Source organism: Verticillium dahliae, genomic scaffold (genome assembly GCF_000150675.1).
Source record: "Verticillium dahliae VdLs.17 supercont1.4 genomic scaffold, whole genome shotgun sequence".
Taxonomy (NCBI): Eukaryota; Fungi; Ascomycota; class Sordariomycetes; order Glomerellales; family Plectosphaerellaceae; genus Verticillium; species Verticillium dahliae.
Genome location: NW_009276925.1, coordinates 410,852 through 434,837, shown reverse-complemented (window position 1 = coordinate 434,837; position 23,986 = coordinate 410,852). Strand labels below are relative to the sequence as shown.

At 55.3% G+C, this 23,986-nt stretch overlaps 7 protein-coding genes across 7 annotated transcripts; 2 read left to right on the top strand and 5 right to left on the bottom strand.

The window, feature by feature from the left end:
- Positions 1-727: 727 nt before the first annotated feature.
- Positions 728-1,764, top strand: VDAG_02468 (uncharacterized protein). Its single transcript, XM_009653121.1, has 2 exons — positions 728-1,216; positions 1,298-1,764. The coding sequence occupies exons 1-2, from the start codon at positions 1,112-1,114 to the stop codon at positions 1,334-1,336; spliced, it is 144 nt and encodes a 47-aa protein (XP_009651416.1). The 5' UTR covers positions 728-1,111; the 3' UTR covers positions 1,337-1,764.
- On the bottom strand, positions 1,712-2,803 carry VDAG_02467 (uncharacterized protein). The gene is made up of 2 exons (XM_009653120.1): positions 2,261-2,803; positions 1,712-2,207 (listed from the first exon to the last, which is right to left on the bottom strand). The coding sequence occupies exons 1-2, from the start codon at positions 2,404-2,406 to the stop codon at positions 2,192-2,194; spliced, it is 162 nt and encodes a 53-aa protein (XP_009651415.1). The 5' UTR covers positions 2,407-2,803; the 3' UTR covers positions 1,712-2,191.
- Positions 2,804-4,360: 1,557 nt separating this feature from the next.
- Positions 4,361-5,494, bottom strand: VDAG_02466 (uncharacterized protein; the record flags this gene model as incomplete). The annotated part of the gene is made up of 1 exon (XM_009653119.1): positions 4,361-5,494. The coding sequence occupies one exon, from the start codon at positions 5,492-5,494 to the stop codon at positions 4,361-4,363; it is 1,134 nt and encodes a 377-aa protein (XP_009651414.1).
- An 890-nt stretch (positions 5,495-6,384) lies between these two features.
- VDAG_02465 (uncharacterized protein) lies at positions 6,385-7,354 on the bottom strand. The gene is made up of 2 exons (XM_009653118.1): positions 6,805-7,354; positions 6,385-6,750 (listed from the first exon to the last, which is right to left on the bottom strand). The coding sequence occupies exons 1-2, from the start codon at positions 7,276-7,278 to the stop codon at positions 6,619-6,621; spliced, it is 606 nt and encodes a 201-aa protein (XP_009651413.1). The 5' UTR covers positions 7,279-7,354; the 3' UTR covers positions 6,385-6,618.
- A 1,318-nt stretch (positions 7,355-8,672) lies between these two features.
- On the top strand, positions 8,673-14,263 carry VDAG_02464 (uncharacterized protein; the record flags this gene model as incomplete). The annotated part of the gene is made up of 4 exons (XM_009653117.1): positions 8,673-8,981; positions 9,440-10,776; positions 10,837-11,041; positions 11,099-14,263. 4 exons carry the CDS (start codon positions 8,673-8,675, stop codon positions 14,261-14,263), a joined length of 5,016 nt encoding a protein of 1,671 aa, XP_009651412.1.
- A 2,095-nt stretch (positions 14,264-16,358) lies between these two features.
- On the bottom strand, positions 16,359-18,198 carry VDAG_02463 (uncharacterized protein; the record flags this gene model as incomplete). The annotated part of the gene is made up of 3 exons (XM_009653116.1): positions 16,359-16,777; positions 17,266-17,886; positions 17,943-18,198. The coding sequence occupies 3 exons, from the start codon at positions 18,196-18,198 to the stop codon at positions 16,359-16,361; spliced, it is 1,296 nt and encodes a 431-aa protein (XP_009651411.1).
- Positions 18,199-21,660: 3,462 nt separating this feature from the next.
- On the bottom strand, positions 21,661-22,959 carry VDAG_02462 (nuclease S1; the record flags this gene model as incomplete). The annotated part of the gene is made up of 4 exons (XM_009653115.1): positions 21,661-21,793; positions 21,903-22,086; positions 22,169-22,828; positions 22,896-22,959. 4 exons carry the CDS (start codon positions 22,957-22,959, stop codon positions 21,661-21,663), a joined length of 1,041 nt encoding a protein of 346 aa, XP_009651410.1.
- Positions 22,960-23,986: the final 1,027 nt, after the last annotated feature.

The window sequence follows — 23,986 nt, the reverse complement described above, 5'->3', positions numbered from 1 at the left end:
GGGGAGAAACATGTCCTGCAGCGCCCATCCAATGCCTCATTGTGGCAAGGTAGCAGCAGCTCTGATATGATGCATCAGCCATCTCCTTATGCCCGGATGCCCCCCCCCCCCCTCCCCCACCCCCGGGGTCCACACCGGCCCAGACCGCGTGTCACCGGATGTAACCGTCAGTCTGACCAGGCCGATAAGGTGGCGGGGTCTCGGCCTCGGGCTACGTGCGACCCCAGGCGCAGGAGCTGGGACCTCCGGCCGGCTGATTGAACGGCGCCATGAGGGGGAGGGGGTTGAGGGGTGAAAGCAAATGCAGTCGATATAAATGGTCCTGTGGGCGACGAACGGAATGGACGAGTTACAGGCGGGGTGACGTGGCAGCCTCAGGAAGAGAGAAGGAGAGCCAGAGGGAACGCTCCCCGTCTTGTCTGCATTGTGAACTCAGGTAACGGCGGTTGTGGGAGGGTTGGCTCAACCAGCCTTGCCAGCCCACGCGAGCATCGCCACGGATTTTCTGGGGTGACACAACATGGGAGGAGGAGGGAATAATGGGAATAATAGGACGACGTGCATGGCATGAATAGGAATAAGCAAGGCTAAGAGGGGGCGAGGTGAGGGGTCGCAGTGCATGCTGCAGACGACAATGGCATGCATCAAATCAAGTCGACCGAGGCCGCGCCGCGAGCACACAACCACCTCGCCGCGGACAGCGACCCGTGAGATCCGGACTCGTGTTATCGCGTCGAATGCTCCGCAGAATAGCCACCGTATCAATCTTTCCTCCACGACGTTGGCAGGTGGTCTTAATAGAAATGTGAAGCAGTCGACGGGCGACGGGCGACAGGCAATGGGCGATGGGCGAAGATCTATAAAAGTCGAGTTTGCTCCTCGGGCCTCGAGAAGGTGAGCTGTGGAAGTGGTGGTAATCAGTTTCATCGGCCGCATTTCCTTCATTTTTTCATTGCATCCCCTCGTCACCACAGAGACAAGAGAACACTACTTCTTCGGCCCCTCCTACCCCGGGTTTCCGTCTCCACACGTCATATACAGACATCTCCCAAGGCTGTTCCGGGCACACACAATCCCCAAAGAGCCCCCTCCCCCGCAAAGCTTGCCCAACATGTCGGACCGCTATCCCTGCATGTACTACAACACGGGCCAGTGTGTTGCCTACCCTACCATCAACTGGATGCCGGGTAGCCACGCGGCGTGCGATGAGTGCCTTGTACGTCCTGCTCTCTTGCTCTCCCAACCCTTGCGCTGCGATGAAGCTGTGAGGCCGGGGACTTTGCTAATGTGTCCGCAGGGCAAGGGTTACCCTCGGGGGATCAACCAAAGCGTCTGAGAGGTCAGGAGAGACGGGCGAGCGCCGAAACAATACTAGGGCAGGAGCGCCAAAGCATGGCCTTGCTGACGAAGGGCTTTGACTTTTGTTTGTTGCCTTTGGTTTGATTTTTTTCATTGCGTCACATCGCATTGCATCATGTGCCGTGGCAGAGTAAAATAAGGACGCAGACGGCAAGAGGATCATGATCTGGTGAGCATCGCCCAGGTGGAAGTTGACAACGACATAAAAGGACAGAGAGAGAGAGAGAGAGAGAGAGAGAGAGAGAGTGAGAGCAAAGGGGTTGTTGTACACGTGCATATGTGGTATCAGAAGACGCGGTCAGGACGGCAACACGGGGAGGATCGCGCGTGGAAGCAGCAATACGGACAGCGTCGTGTGTTCGGCAAGCATTCGCTATTTCCCAGTAATATAAGTTGTTGCGGCCGGCATGGCGCATATGTTCCAAGAGTGTGTCTATGTGTGAGAAAGAAGAAGAAAAGCAGGGATGGGGGGTGTTGCTTAGTCCAGACCCAGCCGGCGTGACGTGCAAACTTGTGGTCGTGGTCATTACTTCGCTGCAGATGCAAAATGAGATTGTGTCTCCCGTCTCGTCGCTCCCATGTCGAGGTCTTCTCTCTTGGTCTCTCCCCGTATCTTTCTCTCCCGCCCCTCCTGACTTCTTCTATGCGGTCCTTCGCTTAAGCAGAGGCAGGTTGGTTTTCTGCTTCTTGTAGACGTTGTTCTGTTGCCTGCGGTTACGCTAGCATGGTGTTGTGGGTTTGTTCAAAACCATTTGATTAAGACCAGTCCGATTTTCGACAGAGCAAGGCGGCGGTCGAGGAGGCGTATCTCATTTGTCGTCGTTGTCGCTTCCTAGTTGCGAAGGGGTCTACACCTCGTCAGTTCGGGTTCCCTCCACCAGCTGGATGGCCCTCCACTCACGCGCAGCCCTGGGGCGTGGCGACGCCAAAGTAGCAGTCACCGCTGACTCTGTCGACGACCTGGTTTTGCGTGACGGGCGTGATGACAACGGCACCGGAGGCGAGGGAGGCGGCCATGGCGAGGAGGGCCGCGGCAGTTAACCTCATCGTGACAGATGGGGCTATCTCTCGTGCGAGGACGGGACAGTTGTCGAGCGGGCGGAATAGCGATCGTCGTTCGTCTGCCCTTCGGGACGATCCGACGGCGTGGGCTTCGTGGGTTGTATGTGTGTATCAATGACAAGTCCAACTTAAAAAAGCGGGCGAGGCAGGTAAGTCGTCTGGTTCGATTCGATGGCGCCAGGCTGGATCGATCGCGGCGCGTGGTTCGTTTTCGGTAGGGCGGAAATTGGGAGGGGCGAGATTGATTGATTGTGGGGTTTGAGAATTAAACCGCCAGGGCGCAAGGTCGGAGGGGGAAAAGGGACAGACCAGCTGACAATCGAAGCGAAAGAAAGAAAGTCGCGGGCGAGGCGGCGGGAAGAGAGCGAATTGGGCCCGCGATGAGAAATTATGGTGTCGTTCCGGCGGATGGGTTGTCAGAGGAAGAAAAGAATCGCGAGCCTCCCTACCGTAGTAGACGAAGAAGGGGGGCGGCGGAGCTGACGTTGCACTGAGCAGCGCTGAGCAGCACCGAGCGGCACTTGACGTTGCAGATCTCAAAAGGCCAGGCACAGCATGGATGGGAAGGATCAGGGCTGGGAAGGCGACTGGCGGGCCACGAGAGAAAGTGATGTCAGCCACAACGTGGAATACCACCAGGTGAGGTGACAATGGGGCCATGCGAGGGCTGTGAACGGAGGCCTGTGACGAGAACCGTCTCGTGAGGTGTCAGGGCCGAGGGCGAGTGGTGGTTTCAGCCACGCGCTTGAAACCCACCGTGCCTGATCGCTGGCTGATGTTCTCTTTCCTCCTCTTGTGTTGTCGTGCCATCGCCCGCTGCTGCGGTGCAATGGATTACGACTGTCCATCGTCCTTCGCTTCTGCGCTTGCCGCCGACATTCCAACCCATGAATCTTGGATATTATAGATGGATCGACTGGTTCGTTCGAATTCCCAGCCATGTGGTCTTCATCTCTATCTGCGGCAGGTGGGGATTGGGTATCCAAGGTACTGAGGAGAGTTGGCGCCAGCACCTACCACCTAAGACGGCCACTAGCGACCCCTGATCCACTGACCTGCCTCCGTCCGCAGGTGCATTCACCACCTACCTAGGTACCTTGCCTCAGGTAGGTACCTGTAGTAGTGGCCCACCATCGGTAGGTACCATCCGAACATCGTCTTAGTCATGCATCGTCAGCGAAGGGCTCCACCTCCCGAAAGCTGCCGCTGCTCGACAACTTCGGATGTAGCAACGCCATTCATCATGACAACTTCAGCTTCGTATGCTGTGGAACATGAACTGACGTAGCCCGCTGCGGAGGTCATTCCGCCTCCCCGAAAATCGTTGACTTTCGACGTTTTACTGTCCTTAGACTTTCGAGGCACACTTATCGAGACACAGATCATCCATGGCGATGGGTGACCTTCGACAGCAAGCCCTATCTCAATCGACCCGAAGGATGCATCTTGCACACTGAGGAATGGCTGCCATGTGAAACTGTAAACTCGTGCCCCCATATTATGGTTGCAATGGCTGATCATCCCAAATGATCGCTTCTATGACCCCAGAAGATAGACCTAGCGGTAGGATACTGGTAGGGTTTGCTTGGGCCGCTAGGTGCAATGCTGAATCGCTAAAACCATGCCACCACATTGAGTCCTTGGAATCAACCTCGTGTGATTTCAAGAGCTAACGGAAACATAACCATTGCGCACCCTCATGAATAGTCACAGACAATATATAGATTAACCCTAACAACCATGATCGCAATTCCAAGGGTATACCAGTTACCAAATGTAGGTAGACAACGTTTGAGCACAACATTGGCTCTCAAACAAGAAACCCCCCGACTCCCAAACAACAGCACTCTGTAGGAGCACTACAAACCCTCAGTATCGGTATCTCGGCTCGGTTGCTCGGCCTCGTCATCATCGTCGTCACCACAGAACCATACTTCATTTACTCCCAAGCTCCTCCGGCCATCAACAACCCGGCGAGGAGCATCCGATCCTTTTCATTGAATCCTTCAGCCGAGGCCAGCTTCTGCAGCGGCATCTCGCCACCCTTGATGCAGTTCGGATTGGCTCCCGACTGTAGGAGCAGCGCGCACAGATCATAGGCCACCCCAAACGGCACGACGGCAACGCTCTCATCCGAGCCCGCCGCCTCGATCACATCGTGGAGGACCGTGTTCCGCCAGAGCCGACTGCCTTTGGCGCCGTGGATGAGCAGAGTCTTGACCATCTGCATTCTGTCGTCCCAGTCGGTCGTGATGGGGAGGTAGAGGATGGCCCACTTCAGCGGGACCTGCGGTTGCCGCGGGAGGTCCAGCGCGAGGTGGAAGGGCCGGCCAGGGGCGAGGTATAGGTCGGAGGCGGCGCCGGGGTCGGCGCCGTTGTTGAGCAGAAGGTGGAAGAGGTCAACGGGCCGGTGCAGCGAGCACATGGCGCGCACGAGGGGCGAGACGCTGCCGGTGAAGAGGGGCCTGTTGGCGCTGGCGCCGTGCAGGAGGAGGAGCTGCACGAGCTGCAGGACGCAGACTGGGCCGTGGCTGTGGCAGCACAGATTGTCGGCGCGGTCGATGGCCAGGTTGATGAGGCGGATGCCGCTGGATTCGATGGCCGAGGGCCGGGCGCCGTGGGTGAGGAGCAGCGTCGGGATCGTTGTGTGGCAGCGGCCCAGCACGAGGCCGTTGTTCTGGGCGAAGTGGGTGAGCAAGGGGTGGCTGCTGCCGAGCGATGGGTCGGCCCCGTTGCGTAGCAGCATCTCGACCACCGATATCTTGTCGCCGAGGTGGGGGTGACGAACCGCACGCGAGAGAGGCACGCCTTCGTCTGTGAGTCTGTTGAGGTCATACCGGTACTCGATGGCCTTCTGCACGAGGTCAACTCGGCCGAGGTCGCAGCCCAGATTCAGAGCCCACTGTCGGCCTGAATCACGGTCCTTGAAGTAGATGCTGTGGGTGGCAACCTTGGCCATGACGCGGCCCGTCTGAGCGAGACTGATGGTGTCGCTCTGAGAGAGGTGATCGATGACCATCCTGATGATCTTCAGGGGCAGCCTGAGCAGCCTGAACTTAGGGAAGGCACCCATGGACACGATATACTATCTCGACGAGTTTTCGATGTCTGGTTTCTGGACAAAGCCCTTCTTCCTGGTTCGAGAGAGTTGAAGCTATCTGACAGACTGTCAGAGCTGAGTAGGACCGTGGTTGAGGGGTTCTGGGATGGGGGTTACCGTGGCTGCGCGTATCAACGTGTCAACGTGTATCGTCAACGTTCATGGTCGTTTACTGAGCCTGTATATGGACCTGACGATGGCACGCAAGGCCGCAGCCCAAGGCCGCATTTGAGCAGCGGGCTCTTTCTCTATGCAGCGTGCAAGAGCGGTAGTAATGGGTTCAGAACGCTCAAGAACCATGTGCGCCGAGACCCGTCGGCATGACGACTATTCGCATTTGTCGTCGTACATAGACAAAGATGATCATGATGCTTCGAGCCGAAAGACGATGTAGACAGTATAGGCAAAGGCAGTTTGTCTCTTCTCTACAGCGGCGACTCCCTCGACATTCTGAGAGAAGGGGAAGATAGCATGGCCGTTGGATATAGACAGTGTGTCCAGGTTAAGTAAGCATCTGCTGCAGTAGCATCACCGATGATTTTCCATGACGGGTTTGAGATAATTCAGTGAGATTTCAGGAATGGCATGGCTGTATAAGATCTGCACACTGTAAGCATACACTCTCTACACCAAAGTAAAGTGGTTTAATGAGCTTTGAAGAATGTAGCATCTCAGACAAGATCTCTTCGACAACGAAGCCTCAGGTCTATCTCCTTTGTCAGCCACAAAATTACTTCAGGTCTATGTCTTGCAAGTCAAAGCACCAAAGCGTACACAATGATAGAATACTACCCCTGATGATGCGGCCAAGGCTATTTCCGGAGCGCAAACAGAGGCCATGAATGAGCAAGTCCGTAACCTGGCAAGAGGATCTTAATGTGGTGATTAAAACATAAGCTATCCCTGGATATCTGGGTATTGTACAATCATTCGCTGCAAAGCGAGTCCCTGGCTGCCAACCTGCGCAGGAGGAATTTCAAGCTGAAGCCCACGACGCCGTATTTCACCCAAAATATATGTTATTTGCGAGGGCCTGGGGCCCTCCCCCATGGCGCCCCTGGTTTCAACGTGCTATACAGAATCCAGACACCTTGCATCTACCGTCTGCTACATGATCGCACAAGGCGTTTATTGCAAAGGAAGAGGAGCGGCTGGCGCAGTGCCAGTGGCGGCAGCGGCCAGCTTAGGAGGCAGGAAGAGGGGCAGGTAGGCGACGAGAAGGGAAACGACTGTGATGTGGTTGTTAGCACCTCATGTGACGGAGGAGGAGCGGGGTTGCGTACGGGACATGGTAACGTTGAAGTAGCCTGGAGTGGTGGCGGTCTTCTTCTGATCTTCGCTCTCGCCAAGCCAGTTCTGGACGCTGTAGATGACGGCAGCCCTGTGCAACGACGTGTCAGTTTTTTGATGCTCTCGTACGGAGGCGCCATGTCTTGGTATCGCAACAGTTGGGGAGAGAGAAGAGGCTTGCTCGAGATGCGACGACACGTGGGATTCGAGAAGGGCTGCGGATAATTCTCATACCATCCGATAAAGCGGTTGCGCGTCAGCATGACGGCCATGGGGAGGGTGCTAGAGAGAGTAGAGGAGAGCTCCTGCGTCTCCTTGGGCTTGGGCGCCTGGTAGGGGATGACTGGCGAGGTATTAGCTGGGGGATTGGCAGAGGCAAATGTGGTAGAAGGAAGATCGATGGGGGGCAGGCATGGACAGAGCAACGTACCCAGGTCGGCCCTTCGCATGTCCTTCTTGGAAGCCATCTCGAATGGGTTGTTGATGGTAGACGTGCCGGCAGAGACCAGAGACACGATAGCTTCAATGGCGGAGTCGGTCGTCGCTGTGCAGTCGCATGGGAAATCTGGGGTTGGGGGTGAAGTTGGGGGTGCGGGATTGGAGATGTTGGCCTGAGGTGTCTCGCAGTGTGGGGCAGCAAGCCCCTCTGTGGCTTGTGGTGGGCTAGACTCTCGCGAACAAAAGGATTGGTAGAAAAGAAGGGGGGGGGGGGTTTGCAATGCTTGCAGTCGGCTTGACGCATCTTCGGAACAACAGGATGCACCCCTCTCCCCGAGTAGATCGAGATGAAGGGTCCTCGAGGATCCGCCTTTGTTGTTGACCGGGATATCCGAGTGTACGCATACTGGCATAGAATAGAACAGGATACTTGCATTGAACAGCACTCAGCGCATGAACTTGATCGTGAAAACTCCGGAGCACCGAGGATGCCAGAGATAAGGTAGGATCGTCTTGCGTCTGCTGAAGCGATGTGAGGGTGAGCCGGGACACAGGTCCGGTTCCGTTACACAACACTTGGCCTTGGGATGTCCACGTATGATGTCTCCAGTTGTCAGTCAAACCTGCGTGTAGCCAGACGCAACAACACCCCACCATGTACCATGTAGGTGGTTTTATTATCTCTCTACCTGGTGCTGAGTGAGAAACTCCGTTCCGAGGCGTGAGCTGAAGGCTGGGGCGATGCTTAGATAGTGCCCGGAGCCCCAACGGAAAGCCGTCCTTCATAGGGTTCGCCCATCACCGATAGGGCGACTGGGACCAGGGTCGACGACCACATATGGAAATCTCGCTCCGGCTAGTCGAGACGGGTAGTCGGGAACTACCACTCGGGGTTCAGGTCACCCACCATCTACTTTGTCTATCTACCTACCTACATGGTAGGTTAGGGAGATAGGCAGCGTTGCAGGTGATCAATTCTTCGAGATTCGGCTTTTTGAATCCTCCAATCCCCAACAATTGCGGAGCGATCGATGCCCGACACGACGTGGACAAATCATGACATGGATTCGTGAATTGCGCATGGAGTAGGAGATAGCTACATTGTGCGGGGTTTTTATCGCAGCGAGCACCTGTCTACCAGTCTCATTGACTTTTGTTACCGGATCGGTTCGTGTCTGGTCTCGTGACGAAGCCGCCCACATAAGAGCAAGTGGGCATTCTGGGGCGATTCGCGTCGGGTAAGTACACTGCTCGCCACGAGCCAGTGAAGAGCACGACTCAACGCGGGGGCTGTCGGGTGGCGTGACTGGGGAGGTGGGCACTGACGGGGGGTAATCAGTCAGTACATTAGATGTACCTAACTTACCTACCTATAGGTGGTATCTGGCGTGCTGGAAAGGATCCCCGACGGCCCTGGCAGCCCATGTGGTTGTTTGGACCCCCCCACCAACCGAACGCCGAACCCCCCGGCGAACTGTGGAAACCCTCCTGCCCTCCTTTGGTACTTGCCCCCGATTTGTTCCTCGCGCAGGGTGCGCTGCAACGGGGGGAGCTGCGCACTGCCCGACCCGAGCCCCCAAGCCCCTTCGATCTCTCCTTCCCTCGCCGCGCCTACCACGGCTCGCGCTCTTTACCCTGCCTGTTGCGCGCACCTGCACTGGCGACCGGTCCCAGCCAGCCAGCCAGCCAGCCAGGAGGCCAGCTTGTTCGCCGCTGGATTGGACCATCCAAGGTACCCCAGCACCCATCTTACCAAGCACAGTACCTCGTCCGGACCCTAGTCACGTCGGTCGTGCTTGGCATACTCTGTCCTGCGCTGCTCCTGCTCTAGGTGGTACCTACGCTCTGTGTTCTGTTCTGTGCTCTGTGCTCTGTGCTCCCGTCCCGTCCAGCCCGCCTCGCCTTTGGTTCCTTTGCTTTTGCGTCGCCTCGATAGCGCCTGTTTGTCTCCGATTGACCATCCTCCTACCGGGTTCGACAAATATCACGACATTGATCTGTTTCATCATCCTCATTGTCGCCATAGCTATCAAACAGCCGCACCCCGACACACCTCTTGAACCTCCGAGCCCCGTCTGCATTGTCATCTGTGCCCGGGGCTGAACATCATCCCGTCCGGCGTCCGCCGTCAGTTGTAACCATCACGACCCTTTTCGCAACGTCGCCATACTCGACTACCATCCCTCCCAGAACCCTCATCGATATCGCTACGTCGCCACTACTTGTCTGATCACCCCTCCTACCCAACCGACTCCCTCGACAACAATCGCGCAGCATGTCGTCGCAGCCATCCCCGTGCTAGCCATGACCTCCCGGACCCCGATGGGCGTCCAGCCGCGACCGCCCCAGCAGCGAACCCTGAGCAGCTCGGGCTTGACGGTCCAACGGCCTCCTCACCAGCGCACCCTCTCTGCCCAGTATCTGCCGCCGTCGCCCGTCCGAAAGGAGCCCAGCAATCTCATCGACCTGACCGGCGACTCGAACGATGTCGCCGTTGCGCAGAACCGATATGGCACCGTGCCGAGGAGGGGAGGCTCCCGCCTCAAGCTCGAGCTCTCCAACGATTCCACTCTCTTCCAGCCCGCCACCGAAAGCCCCCAGAACCTCACGCCCTCACGCCTCGTCCCCAAGAACGACGCATCGAGCCTCGCCGACACGAACTCGCCCGCCTCTACCAGAGCCGGCCCGCTCGACAACGACAACCCGCCCATGCCTATGCCCAAACGCCGCCCGAGGTTTGCGCTGCCGACGCCACCCAAAGACACGAAGCCTGCCGTCATAGCCACGAAGAAGGATGGTCGTCCGAAACCATACAGCGCCGAGATACCACCCGACGCCCCACGATATGCCCCGCTGAACCGCCCCAAGGCGGATGCGACCAAAGTCGGGTACGGTGCTTCGGCCACCGCAAAGGAGTCCCATGACATGGGCAATGCGGACTTCTTCTCGTGGACTGGCAACCACCCAGAGGACCGTCTGTCCGATGCTGTCATCAAGAATGGCTACTTCGACAAGGCACCCGTCACCCAAGCCGAGACGACCTCGGCGAAGCCTGCCATCTTTCCAGCTCTGAAGCACAAGAACGGTCTCAACCTCCTGTCGAGCATCTTTGTCGGTGTCCTCAACCAGAGGAAACACAACGGACAGGTCGTCGCGCCCTCGGCGTTTAAGCCTCCACCTCGCGTCACCCTTACCGATACCAAGCGGGAGGTCTGGATGCGCGATCTGGCGAACCCGGCCATCTCGCTTCGTCGACTGAGCCGAACAATTCCTCACGGAATCCGCGGCAAGGGTCTTCTCGATCACTGTCTCAACAAGAATGTACCCACTGAGCGTGCAGTGTGGCTGGTCCGTTGTGTCGGCGCCAATGATTTGAGGACCGTCAAGAGAAAGGGCGTAAACGGTACAGTCGTCATGGGCGGCGAGGCCAAGTGGTTAAAGGACTGGACCCTCTATGTCGAGCAATTTGTTGAGAGCGTCGCATCTGCTTTTGGAGAGGTTGACTGGAAGGCCAGGGTGCAGTATGCGTATGTTCTTCCTCTTCATCACATCGGGCCCCTGGAGACGTTACTGACCAACCTTTGTAGCATACGTCTGGCTACACACCTGTACGCCGAACACCTAGTCGACCGCGATCATTACATGGACTGGCTGGTCGGCGGCCTCGAAAACAGCACCCAGTCGAAGCTACCCATGTGGATCTTGATCAGTCAGATATATTGGAAGGACCTGCTTCGCCTTCGCAGACACGGCCGCCGCTTAGCGAATGCTCTACTCAGCCACCTCACCACGGTATGTCACTAGTTCACCTCTCTCTGCGGAAGAACATGTACTGATGGCCGACTCAAGATCCAGAGCGACCCCGATCGCGACATTCTAGCGCAGCTCTCCACCAAGCTCACCTCACTCCTACTGCCCTTACTCTCTTCTTACCCAGACAACTTCTTATCACCCACGACGTGGCTTCGCTGTCGAGAAACCCTGCTTGCGTCTATTCCCATAGATAACGATGCCGTTCTGAGCGCCTACAAAGCCCTCAACTCACGAAACGAGGTACTCATTGCCTCAAGTGGCAAGTCTCAACCGGCGAACCGCCAGATCCTGATTAAACAGCTCGACACGACATTCCAGACATTATATACAAACGAATTGGCATCAAGTTGCTGGAATGTCAGCGAGGACAAGCGTATGATTGTGAGAACCGTCCTTGAATGGTCGACCTCTTTTTATCGTCCTGGACAAGCCAGAATCTATGTTGCTGCCAGCTTGCTCCGCGCCTGGGCCTCTACCGGTGTCGATATCACCACGGCGATCCTTGAGTCCATCGGCGCTGCACCTCCCCAGGGGACAACCCCCAAGCGGTTGTTCTACCAGCTTATTTCTGAACTTGTCAGAACTGGCCAGTTCAACGTTCGAGAGTACGTCGTCTGGCTCATGGGTCGCGGGGGGATGACGTCTTCCCTCGATACCGAACCCGATGCTCCCTGCTCTACGAGACTGCTCATCGACTTGCCGCTGAGCGCGCTTAGCTCGTCATTCATCGCAACCCGCGCAAATTTGCTGCGACGTGCGGCATTCGATGTGGCAGAAGAAGCCAGGGATATCGATGCCGCGTGGAATTTTATCCGTCACGCTCTCGGTCTTTCGTCCGACGCGGAGATATCACCAGCACAAAGGAGACCGATGCCGCTGGCCAAGATATGCCGTGCCGTCAGCAACAGCAGCCGGGCGTTGCAGACTGAGGTCGGCGCACGACTTTTACAGATCTTTCAGACGGACGACTACGAATCCAGCTCCGACGTTCATCTTTCTCCGACGGCGTTCAACCACGCTCGGTCCATACTGGAGGCAGCCAAGGATTTCACGACCATGGCCGAGATGATCAAGTTGACCAGTAGGTTCCCTGATGCGGACATACTGGCCTCGTGCGCCGACACAGTCAACGTTCATCTGCCTACCTTCGCAGCAATGAATGTGGCGCGGAATCTCTGCGATCTGCTACTCGAGAGAATGAAGATTGTCAACGACGAGCAAGGAGTTCGAGTCAGACCGCTGCTAGTGGCATTGGGAGCCCTGACCGCCAGGCTCCCCGGCCTGGCCAACACGTCAGCACACCTTCGAAAGGAGCTCCAACAGATCGATCAAAGCACGGCGATCGACGCTTGCTCACCAGTCTCGGACAACATGGCTGCGCGCCTCCAGGATGCGGAGGGCGAGCTGAACGACGAGATTGAAAGGCTACTTACTGGCGGCACGAGCCTCGACCGTCCCACCATGGACCGACTTTTCCACACCGTCGTCACGCGTATCGAGGGTAGTTGGGTGAAGGACTCGGAGAAGCAGCATGCCTACAGTGCTCTCCTGGCCAGGCTTCGTATCTTTGACACTCAGCACTTTGATGTCCGCATGACAGATTGGGTCCACCATGTCAGCATCATGAAGACACGACCAACCCTTTTCGACATTTATCCCTTCCTCATCAGCCTTGGCTGCTTGGGGCTGTCTACCATCATGACAACAACGACAATCGATCCCAGCAAAGTAGTCGGAGGTCAAGTTGGTTGCACGTCAACATACATGCAAGAGGTCCTCCAGCTCGTCGTCAGTCCCTTACCGCCTAAAAACGCCCTTTCACAGGAAGAAGCATATCGCTTCTATGTACAGCAGCGGGTGGCACCACAGCAATATCACAGGGAGCTGGCTGTGCTTATCAGGAATTCTCTCATTGAGTTTTCCAAGCTGCAAAATTCCGAAGTGTCAACAAGTGCCCCTTTGGCTCGGCAAGATCTTCGGGACGATGTTTTGGATCTGCTACGACTTCTTGTGCTGAACGATTCTCCGACCACCGTGCAAATTCTGGGCACCAAGCTTGCAGACTCGCCGCTGAGCGACGTGCTTGCTAGTATCACCACAAGGCTGCTGGCGCCGACTCGGGATCCGAATGATCCTATGACGTTCGAAACGGTGCTGGAGCTCGCCAACGACTTTACGCTCCCGTTCTGCCAGTTGAAACTGTCGATAGGCCTGGCAGCGAGCAAAGCGGGTGGCAGCAGTGGAGACGAACAGCCTGCGTCTCACGTTGATATGTTGTCCAAAGCCCTGGACCAGGCCGTGGAGACGAAAAATATGATGTGGACGAGTGTGCTGCCTTATCTGAGCGAGGAAATCACAGATCATCTCAAGCGGCAGGCTCAGACGAGGCTCTTCAGCCTAGTACCATCGCTCAAGACTATGTCGACTGCTGGGGATTCATCCGAGGACATGATTCGACTATCCGAAAGTCTTCTATCGGTCGTTGAGGCTATCATTCGTGGGCGGCCAGCACTGAAGGCTACTCAACTCAACATGTCCATGGTAGATAAGTTGACGGAGCTTTGGGAGTTGCTGGCGGCCACGGAATTAATTGGGACGGACTTGAGGATGGCGATTATCGAGCACTGGCTGCCCCTCTTGTTGAAGTTCATCACACTTCACACGACGGCGAACGAGCCGGTGTTGTCGCCCACGCAGCCAGCCAGCATGAAACCGCCTACAACGGCGGCCGCCAATGATGTTCGCGCACGCATGCTCGTCGTGCTGTCCGGCATCATGCTTGAGCTTGATAACATCAGCTGTGAGGAAGCAAGGTCTGGTCGACAACTACGACAGACGACTTTCGACCTCGCCCTATTCCTCGTTGATCATTTACCCGAAGAGTCACGCCTGCAGTGCGTGCGCGCCATCCTTATCGGAGGCTCACTTCAAGCTCCGGTTACGTCCGACGCTGGGATACGATATCTTTTCAGCTACGCCGCGCCTTGGATGGAGCAATTCATGCTCGCCCATCGACAGACGCCGACGCCACCGTCAAATGGACCGCCCAGACCGAAGATCCCCATTAGCGTGCAGGGTTCTGCGAGGCTGACACCGTACATATTCCGACGATGGGAATTACTGAGTGAGCCGTCGCCGATTGTGGGCGAAAACGACACGGCTTTGAGCTTGTCTCTGTTCGAAGCCATCAAAATACAATGAGACACGACGTTGTGCGAGCGAGTTTTTCTGAGTCCACTCTGACTGGAGCTAGGGTACGAGTACTGTTTTGTTGTACCACCTTCGATTTGCATTGTTCAGCGTTTTCCTGGCGTTTGGTGGGACGGCGCATTCGGCAGGTCTGGCTCGGGCCAGTACCAAGGTCTCACGAGACAAGAGACAGCACAGATATGACTACAGCTTCCATTCCATTCTCTTCATTATGTATATGTCCACGTTGCCGATGTAGGGGCTCGAGCAAGCGGTCCAATAAAACTTTATACCAACTAAGGCTGTGCACAATGCCACGGGGGTTTCGTGAGACCAAATCGCTGTTCCTCTGCTGAATGTTTCCTTGCTCCCCTAACACGTCTTTATCTTTGAGTGCTTTTCATGCGTATTCGGCCGGAGATGCAGTAAGCAAACTAACCATTCTGTCTGTTGCTCAGGCTTCATGTTGATCCCTGGTTGAAGGAAGTCGTGAGCCATGTCGTTGAGCGGCGAGCTGGATGGGGCGTTTGCTGTGCGGTCAACGTCCATCGAACACATAGTGGCACGTTCGAAGAGACTTTTGTCATGTACGGCCATGAAAGCGTTTTGGGGGTCCCACGTCCGTCCCTCTCTTTTTGTGCTTGCAAGAGCAGCATAGCTGCCGCCAGCTGTTGGAAACCTGAGAGTTCTCACATGATATGATGACCATTTTGTTTAGTTTACTTCGTTGTGAGATTCAAAAAGAAAGCATCCGGTCGCGAACATGGGCGCCAGGAAAAGTCCGCAAAAAGTCAGCGTCGTATCCCTACCAGTTGCTAGCCCATGGCCTCGATGCTCGAGCGAGAGAGGCTACGGCGGAAGTACTGAGAAGGCGTGAGAGTGTTGACTGCGAAGGCGATGACTTCGGCTACTCGGTAAAATTACGGCTGCGTTGCAAGGTGCGTTGAACTATATGCCAACACTGTGGTAAGGGGATGAGCACTGTTGGTCTTCGCTGGCAGTGACTCCGAAACTTTCTTTGGCATGGTACTATAAGGTTTACGCCTGCGTGACATCTGACGTCCCCTTGTTTCGTACGGAGAGATAGCATGTTGAGTAAGGTAGGTAAGCATAAGATCGCGCCCTCGTCCCGTTGGCACTTTAAACGGACGTTTACCCCATGCTGGGGCGATAGCCTAACGATCGCCAACGTCACGTTACTGTCACGTCCCGAAGCCTTACAAACGATGCAACTCTCACTCGACAAGAATCAAGCCCAGTTGGTAAAGGGGCTTCACAGTCCTCAAATGGGCATCGTCCTCCTCATGAGATCAGACCCAGTGCCCATGCTCCCAGCTGGGCTTAATGGAAAGAACAGCGCAATCTCACCATCATCAGAAAATACCACACACTACACACAGCCACCCACTGACAGGATGCCGAAAAGAACTCATGGGCCAGTGCGGATTTTAACAATCCCTCTGACAAATGAACGCACATTGGCAGATTCCAACTTTATCCCCCGTCCCTACTTAGCCGGTCACGTCGTCTCGTCCCAAGACCCCTCGGACACCCCGGCCACCACACCAGACGCCTCCGCCCCGTTTCAGGAACCAGGCTCAGACATTCCGGCACAAAACGCATGAGCAGCGCTCCTTAAGGTCCAGAGCTCGGAGGTGAGACACACATGTATTCAGTAACTGCTCCAGCACAGACCGTGGCCAGCCAGACCAGTCTAGTGAAGTCAGGCCAAGCAAGCCAAGTCGAAGGTCGGAGGAGCATGTGCTGGCTGTCATTTTCTGTCACTTGGAGCGACATGATCAGTCACTGTACCACGATGATATGAGAGAACACAGATTTCTGCTGGAATGTGTCTTCAATTCATTTTCTAGTCAAATCTTGCATATCCTATGTCAACGGCAAACAAAATCCCTCCCAGCCTCTTCGGGATGGCATACAACCAGATACATGAACTTCGGGGGAAACATTAGAAGATAGATATGTAGAACATCGGGTGACTCATGACCGACGTAGACTCGGTCCTGCTCTGAAGAGAGCCAGCACAAAGGGGGAGTTAAGGGGGCTGTGTGAGTTGCACCAGAGAGCCTTCTCAGGTCTCTCAGGCTTCTCAGGCAAGCTCAGCCACACAAGAGGCGACCTGTGCCTGGCAGTCGGACAGAGCGAAGCCAGCACCGCCGCCTCCATTGACGGCGTCCGCACACTGGTTCTTCTGGATGTCGCAAGCTCTCTGGGCAGCGGTCTGACGGTTGGTGAAGGTGTTGCCGTTGACCTCAAACGGGCGATCGGCGTTGCCAGAGTCGGAGATCTCAGGCGCTGCAAAACCACCGACAGCATTGGCCGCAGTAGCACCACCGGCGCCGCCAGCACCCTGACCTCCATCAGCGCCGGCATTCGCACCGTCAGCGGCTTCAGTCTCTCCGGCAGCAGGGTCGGCAGTCGCGTCAGCGGACGGTGCAGCAGTAGCATCGACAGCAGGATCGACAGTCTGATCAACACCACCCTGGTTACCACCCTGGTTCTGGCCACCTAGGTCGATGTTAGGAAGGATTCAATCTAAGTTTTATACTTCACATTACGCACCTTGGCCGCGGCCACCGCCGAAGCCACCACCGAAACCACCGCCGAAGCCACCACCGAAGCCTCCGCCCTGACCCTGACCCTGTCCAGCGCCCTGTCCGGCACCATTGCCTCCACCCTGACCCTGACCGGCGCCGGCGCCCTGTCCGGCACCATTACCTCCATTCTGGCCCTGACCATTACCGCCGTTCTGACCCTGACCGTTGCCTGCGTTCTGGCCTTGGTCGTTACCTCCATTCTGGCCCTGGCCGTCACCGCCGTTCTGGTCCTGACCATTGCCTGCGTTCTGGTCTTGGCCGTTACCGCCGTTGTTGTTGTTGTTGCCACCGTTGTTGTTGTTGTTGTTGTTGTTGTTACCGCCATTACCACCGACAGTAAACTTGTTGCCTGGTGACTGGTCAGAGAGAGATCATCATCATGGCTCACGATCGACTTACAGTCATCCTGGCAACCGCGCTGGGCGACTGGCATGATCACCGGCTGATGGTTTGCGGCCGCGAACATGGTGCAGACACGGTAGTTACCGGGAGGCAGACCACCAGTGACGGTGGCAGAGAGAAGGCCGTTGTTATTGCCAGCATCATTGATTCCCTTGAAGAAGACAAAGGTAGAGGCGTCAGGAGGCTGGTCAGGAGTGAGGTTGCCGCCCAAGGTCTGAACGGTGACATGAGTGTGACCGATGATGCGGCCCTGACCATCGAGGTCCTGGGGGGCAGAGTAATAGGTACTCTGCGCATCGGTGAAGGCTCCAGGAGCGAAGTTGTCAACCTGGACCTGGATGTCGAAGTCGGTGTTGGCCTCAAGGTTGTCGTTGTGGGCGGGGTTGACCAGAATGCTGGAGACCATGTTGTTCTGGGCTGGGATCTTGCCCATAGGGATTCCGTTGCAAGAGCCGCCGGTCTTCTGCTCACCGTTGGTCAACTCCTCTCCCTGGCAGAAGTTGATGAAGTTGGAGTCGTCCGTGGCGGAAGCAACGGCGCCATCAGCAGGCTGGCCAGCCTGGTTTGAACCTTCCTGGAGGACACCGTCGACGAGACAGACCTGGGTGGCGCCGGCGTCTATGAAGAGTGTTAGTGACTGGGTGAGCGTCTGACTGACGCCCAGTGATACTCACTACCGCCGCCGTTGTTGTTGTTGTTTCCACCGTTGTTGTTCCCTCCGTTATTGTTGTTGTTGTTGCCGCCGTTGTTTCCTCCGTTGTTGTTACCACCATTGTTCCCACCGTTGTTGCCGCCGTTGTTACCCCCTTGACCGCCGCGGAACTGGCGACGAGCGAGCGTCCTGCTGAAGGGAGAGGCGCCAGGAATGACAGAGGCCTCGGACAGAGCGGCAAGGCCGGCGACGGCGATGAGGACACTCTTGATCTGCATGGTGATGGTATGTTTGTGATTGTCTCGGTGGGGTGAGAACTGTGTTGTTGACTGATCGAATCTATCGTCTCAAATCGAAACTGAGGATTTGATATACAAGTCCGTCGAGGAGAAGAAAAGGGCGAAAGCTGAACTGAAAGTAAGGTGGTACCAGACCGTTGTTGTCGAGGAGACGTAGAAAAGGAGCGATCAGTCACAGACTTCGGGATATGCAAAAGAAGACTGAAAAAGAATGAAAGGCAGAGGTGAAGACACACTCGCAGCGTTTAAGGGAGGAGGAGGAGAAACGAAAAGGGAGGGGTTGAAGAAGAAGAAGAAGCGAATGATGGATGGGACGAATGGAGGAGGGGAGGCATCTGGCAAAATAGTCGAGCGAAGCCGTACCCTGGTCAAGCCTTGACTATGCGCAGGGCTGGGCAAAGCACGGCGAGGGCGAGGGCGAACAGCAGCCGCGGGTGGGATCTCCACGGATCCCAAACACGACGGCGCAGGGGCCTTGAGAGGAGCGCGGCGAGGGTCTGAGAAGGGCTGACAGGTCGTCCCTTGGTGTTTGGACCGAAGGCGCGATGACGAGAGGGCGGGCCGCCTCCCAAACAAGACAGGTTGGGACATGCTGGAGACTTCTCGATAGCGTTGTCTGAAGACGGAGGATGCGACAAGCGGAACAGGGGTGGCTGTCCGTCTCTGCTGGGCTACAAGGTATGTGACGGCATCGCAAATTCTGAGGCCGGGGTGCCTGTATCTGGATGCTTAGCAGATGACAGACAAGGATCGGTTTCTTGGACGGCAGGGTCCTGAGAGGGTGTCGTTGGTTGTGCCCGGCTTGTCGGATTGTGTAGTAGTAGGAGAAGCCATGATGGACGTTCGCGGCCGCGTGCTCACTTCACTTGGACCATCGCACAGATGGTCTCCGGAGCGTGTCTTGGCCGCGATCATGAGCCAAGGGCCGATGGATCCATGCAGTAAGAATAGTACGCAGATGACAAAAAAAGGAGGGAGAGGCGTGGAGGAGTAGGCAAAAAAGGAGGCATCTGGTCGTTGGAAGGCGCATGCGGCTCCTGTCGTCGCAGGAGAGGATCAGTGGACCTCCTGTGGTGGTCAGCGAACCAATGGCGGCAATCCAGCGAGCGACATCAGGCACATGGCGTTTCGTCCTGCCTGAGCTCAGGCGGCGATGAAGCAAGTCGAGACGGTCCAGGGGTGGGCTAAGCTCAGTGCAGGCGCGACCGTGACCCCCCCCCCCCGGTACCTGCCCAAGCTGCCCCATATCGCAGTGCTCTCTTCCCTCTTTATCTCCATCTGTCTTTCCCAACCACAGCATGTGCCAATAGCAAGACGTCCCCATCATCCCCACCTGCATTCACACCCTCCGTCTCCAGTTGTTCCTGCCCATCTCGTCGGGATGTGAGGCTGCCAGTGTCAGGCGAAGCGCTTCCCGGACATGATCGAAGCGCATATGTGCCCATTGTCTTCACATTGTCGATCTACGGAAGTCGGCCAAGGTCGACCAAGCGCGGCCATGGTCAACGGCCATCCGCACCACGACGACACGAGCAAGCGGCGGCAGCAATCTATTGGCCGTGAAAGGGCGGGCAGCCGACCTGGGCAAGCGACTGTTGGAATATCAGACGGCAGCTGGTCTGATAGTGCGACAAACCGGTCATTAGCACCAAACATAAATTGCTCCGTCGCTTGTCGCTGTCGGCGTTGGGCGCTCTCGTTCGCTCCGCCTCGTCCGTCCTGTTAACCAGATACACGTCCGAGCATTTGTCTTGTCATCTGAAGGGTGCCCTTGCGAGGCTTGGGGTGTCCCGACCAGGGCGCTCTGACGATTACTGACAGGCCTCCATGTCTTGGCCGGAAGTTCGGATGATCAAGGCACATCCATTGCACTCGGCATCAGCAACAGAAGAATATTCCTACGGAATTCAGCAGCCGGGGAGGGGGCAGCAAACATCACGCTGTTCCATTCAATCCTGTATCATCTAGGACCAGCCGACTGCTGACACCAGCACCACTGCCTCCTTCTCTTTGGACACCCCTTGCCCAGACATTGGCGGAACCCCTGAACATGCAGTGCAGGCAGGGCCTTGGGGGGCTTGGGGGGGGGGGTCGTTCACGTGGAGCACGCTGATTTTTAGAGTTAGAGCCTGAGTGCCCCATCGTCCCGCCTTGGCACGCTTCAAGTCTCCGAGTCTCTCTTGGCGTTCCGATTGGCCTCCTTACCCAATTGCTATGGAAGCATGAGTTATTAGCCACCATCGATAATCTATCAATTTCGACAAACACAGCTTATGGGACGACGTTGAATGGAAACAAATTCGGCGGGAGAGAGCCCAGACAGACTGGCAAAACGAACCTAGTTTCTTTCTGGTTCCGCCAGAGGAGACTTCCGCGTTACGTCCTACAGCAACTGCAGGCAGAACTAAGCGATAGCGCCGGATACCCGACCTCACGTATAGAAACCGCACTTCAGCGCACTTGCTGCACTGCATGGCACTGCAGCATCCGGCTCACCGATTCGTCTGCATCACTACATGTACAACCATCAACCTTATCTCCATATCGTGTCTGGCTTTCGGCATCTGGGGACACTACATTCTGCACGTCTCCAATGCCCCACAGGGCCACACCCATGCCAACAGCTTGGCTGTGTCCACCCCTGTCTATAGGGACTGGGTGTGCTTGGGCCGGCATCCAACTCTGTAACCTGAGGGCGTACTCGAGACTGCAGTGGTCATGGTGAAACCGCTTGATGTGCCCCTTGGAAACCGCACCTCCATCCTCTTGATCTCGTTACCTTCCTTGCTGGCAGAGTGTCATTCCCAGCCGTCCCAACCCGCCCCGATCTTGACGTCGCTATGTTCAGCCGACGTGGGGCCCTTGGTCTTGTATGTACTGTATCGCCATCTACACAGGTAGGTGTCTACCCAGCCGAACCTTGAAACTGCTACTGACGCCATGTTGCGAAGATCACAGAGAAACGCGCTTCTTCCTTTTATTTCACCCACAAAGGCCAAGCTCAAATAGCCGTGCTTCCGTGACGGGAACGCCGCCCCAATCTCGACACCAGCACTTAAATAAACCCTACGGCTTTTTTTATGCATCACGACGTCGTACTGCAAGTAGAGTTGGCAATCGCTTTCCAAGTCCCCATGGTGGCGGGCCTGCGTTGCAAAATGATACCGCACTTCGGATGTCACATTTCATCTCAAGACGCCTTGACATCACACCTCAAATCGGCCCGTACTTTGACTTTTATCGCTACATGGTTGTAGTCTTTGTTTCTCCGATGCTTCCACGCGACCGTCATTCCAAATCCACAGGCCAAGATCGTTCTGGCAAAATGGCGCCACTTTATGGGGGATCCAGGGGCGGAAATGCCTTGCCGAGCCTACCAAGAAACGCGGAGACGGCGCAAATCAAACTTAGCGAGTCAATCTACAGTACTCAACTAGCAAATCAAGAAGTCTCGGCAGGAACGGCTGTCAGTTTGATTTCCGCGAGTGCCATGCTGACGTGTCCGAGCCATGCCTCCTTCGTTGACGATCCCATGGCACCCCGGCTCGATCTTGGTCGTTGCCGCCAATGGTTGCTGTGTTGACAGTCAGGACACATCAGAGGCTTTCAAACTTGTTTGGAATACAACCAGGAAACGTAGGTTCGACTGTCCCGCAGGTCAGAACATTCATTAATGGCCATACTACAGCTCTTGCCAGCCGCCTTGCTGGACCTTGTTGGCTTCGAATTCATCCGCGATGAGGTCGAGCCAGGCAGCCATACGGTAGCCAGCTCGAGCGACCTGCAACTCAATCACCGGCGCCGCCTTCTCGTAATAGGCCCCGCCCAGTTCCTGCCCTACGATTTCGTGGGGTCCATCCGGCAGAACTGTCAATGGTTTGTTAGAAGCCATCCGTCTCTTGGTTGACGGGCTATGAGTTGGCCCATGGCCAAGCAGCAAAACACTTACCATGAGTACAGACATATGCGTTGCCCTCTCGCGCCCACGACAGCGCCGTGCCCACGACATCGTTGAAGTCAACCGTCTTCAGCCACTCGGCCTTCTCATCAGCGAACTTGCCAGTCTTGATCTCCTCTGCAAGTCCATCAGCCCATCTCTTGGCGTTGTCATATGGTCGCCGCCTCGCTCCGCCGATGAGCTTCTCAGCAATGGAGCTATCCCAAACGTGATGCAGGTTGAACTCCTTTCCCTCCCACAGCACGTGGATACCATTACCTCCCCTCGAGACGTCTTCATCATGCAGCGGCTGGTGGATGTCACCGATGAAATGCACGACGAAGCGGGCCGCCTGGTTACGCTCCCATGCGCTCAGCTCCGGATCCAGCGCCCGCTGCGTGTAGTTGGCAAGTGCCGTTACAACACAGCCTTCTTCCTTGCAGTCGCGGTCGAGCTCGACGCCGCAGTATGACGGGGGATCGTCCTTGGCGTCGATAAAATGAAAGATGCCGGTGAAGTGGCCCCAGCGCGTATACCGAATCGTGTCGGCCCATGTGGCAATGTTGGCGAGGTAGTCCGCCGTATCATTGCGCAAGAGGTCTTGAAAGAAGGCCTCAGTCGTGTTAGAGACGAAATGGCTGGCGAGGTATGCCGTCGTGACGTGTCCAAGACCTGCAACAGCCATCAGCACGAACTTCTCATCCTGCGAGATGGCTGCTCAAAGCAGATTGTCACATACTGCCCCAAGCCAGCGTCCCCTGTGCCGCTGCACTCAGCAGGGCTACAGCTTGGGTGAGTTTCATATCGCAAGGTCAAAAGTAGTGTTTGTACGTTATGGTGAGCGACCGAAATGAATAGTTGGCATATGTTCCTATGGAGGCAGGCCTGTTATATAATATGACCAGCGCGTCGCGTCGTCAAGGTCACAGGATCGGTGGATGGGCGATCGCATCCCTCTAGGCGGCCATGTGGTCGGCCAACTCAAGCTGAGTTGGCACAGGAACCTCGCCCGTAGCGAATCATAGTGGGCGTTGGAGACTGTGCTGAAACAGATGATTCGTTCAGTTACCTTTGTTCGGTACTGGTTGGAGGACGGTTATCTATTCGGCCCTTATTGGTTATTTGCTCTACCTAGCAGGGGTGAAATCACACTAGATAGGGAGCAAGCTATAAGCATAGCTCCACTACGAAAATTAGCTATAGTAACTATATACCTATCCTCGTCTCTTATATACTCGAGTCTCTCTATAAATTCTAAGCCAAAGACTTACTATAATAAGCTAATAAATTAATATAAGTAGCCCCTATAGGAGTTATAATAAGTTAGAGTCTTATAATTACTCTAATAGCTTAAATAAAAGCTAAACTATAATAGTATATATATTATAAAATAGAGAAAAGTCGTAGCTATAGAATAATATACTTTTTATAGTATTCTATAGAGCTATTCTATAATAATAAGCATTTAAGTTCTCTTATACCCTATTAGCTAAAGCTTATAATCTAACTCTATTTCCCCTATAAGTCTAAAGGTAGTCTAAGTACCTTATCTATATATAGCTACTAAGGGTTAGTCTATTTATTAATATATATTATAGTCGATATAGGAGGTATTAAGTAATAATTAAGGGTATTATTTAATTATAGAATAAAGAGATAATAATAAATAGGAGGAAGGGAGAGATAAAAGTAATTATATCTTAAGAAGGAGAAATCGGATCGAGGAATAGATTAAAGATTTTTATAGCCTTTAACGAGAACTATTAAATAATATATTCTTCGTTTAGATCGAAGGTAAATAAATAGAGGGGTAATTAAGAAGAAGGTTGA

Coding starts and splice junctions, on each gene's coding strand:
- VDAG_02468 (XM_009653121.1), top strand. CDS start 1,112: ATGTCGGACCGCTATCCCTGCATGTACTACAACACGGGCCAGTGTGTT. Junction 1,217..1,297: donor CGGCGTGCGATGAGTGCCTT/GTACGTCCTGCT, acceptor ATGTGTCCGCAG/GGCAAGGGTTACCCTCGGGG.
- VDAG_02467 (XM_009653120.1), bottom strand. CDS start 2,406: ATGAGGTTAACTGCCGCGGCCCTCCTCGCCATGGCCGCCTCCCTCGCC.
- VDAG_02465 (XM_009653118.1), bottom strand. CDS start 7,278: ATGGCTTCCAAGAAGGACATGCGAAGGGCCGACCTGGGTACGTTGCTC. Junction 6,751..6,804: donor CTTCAACGTTACCATGTCCC/GTACGCAACCCC, acceptor ACCACATCACAG/TCGTTTCCCTTCTCGTCGCC.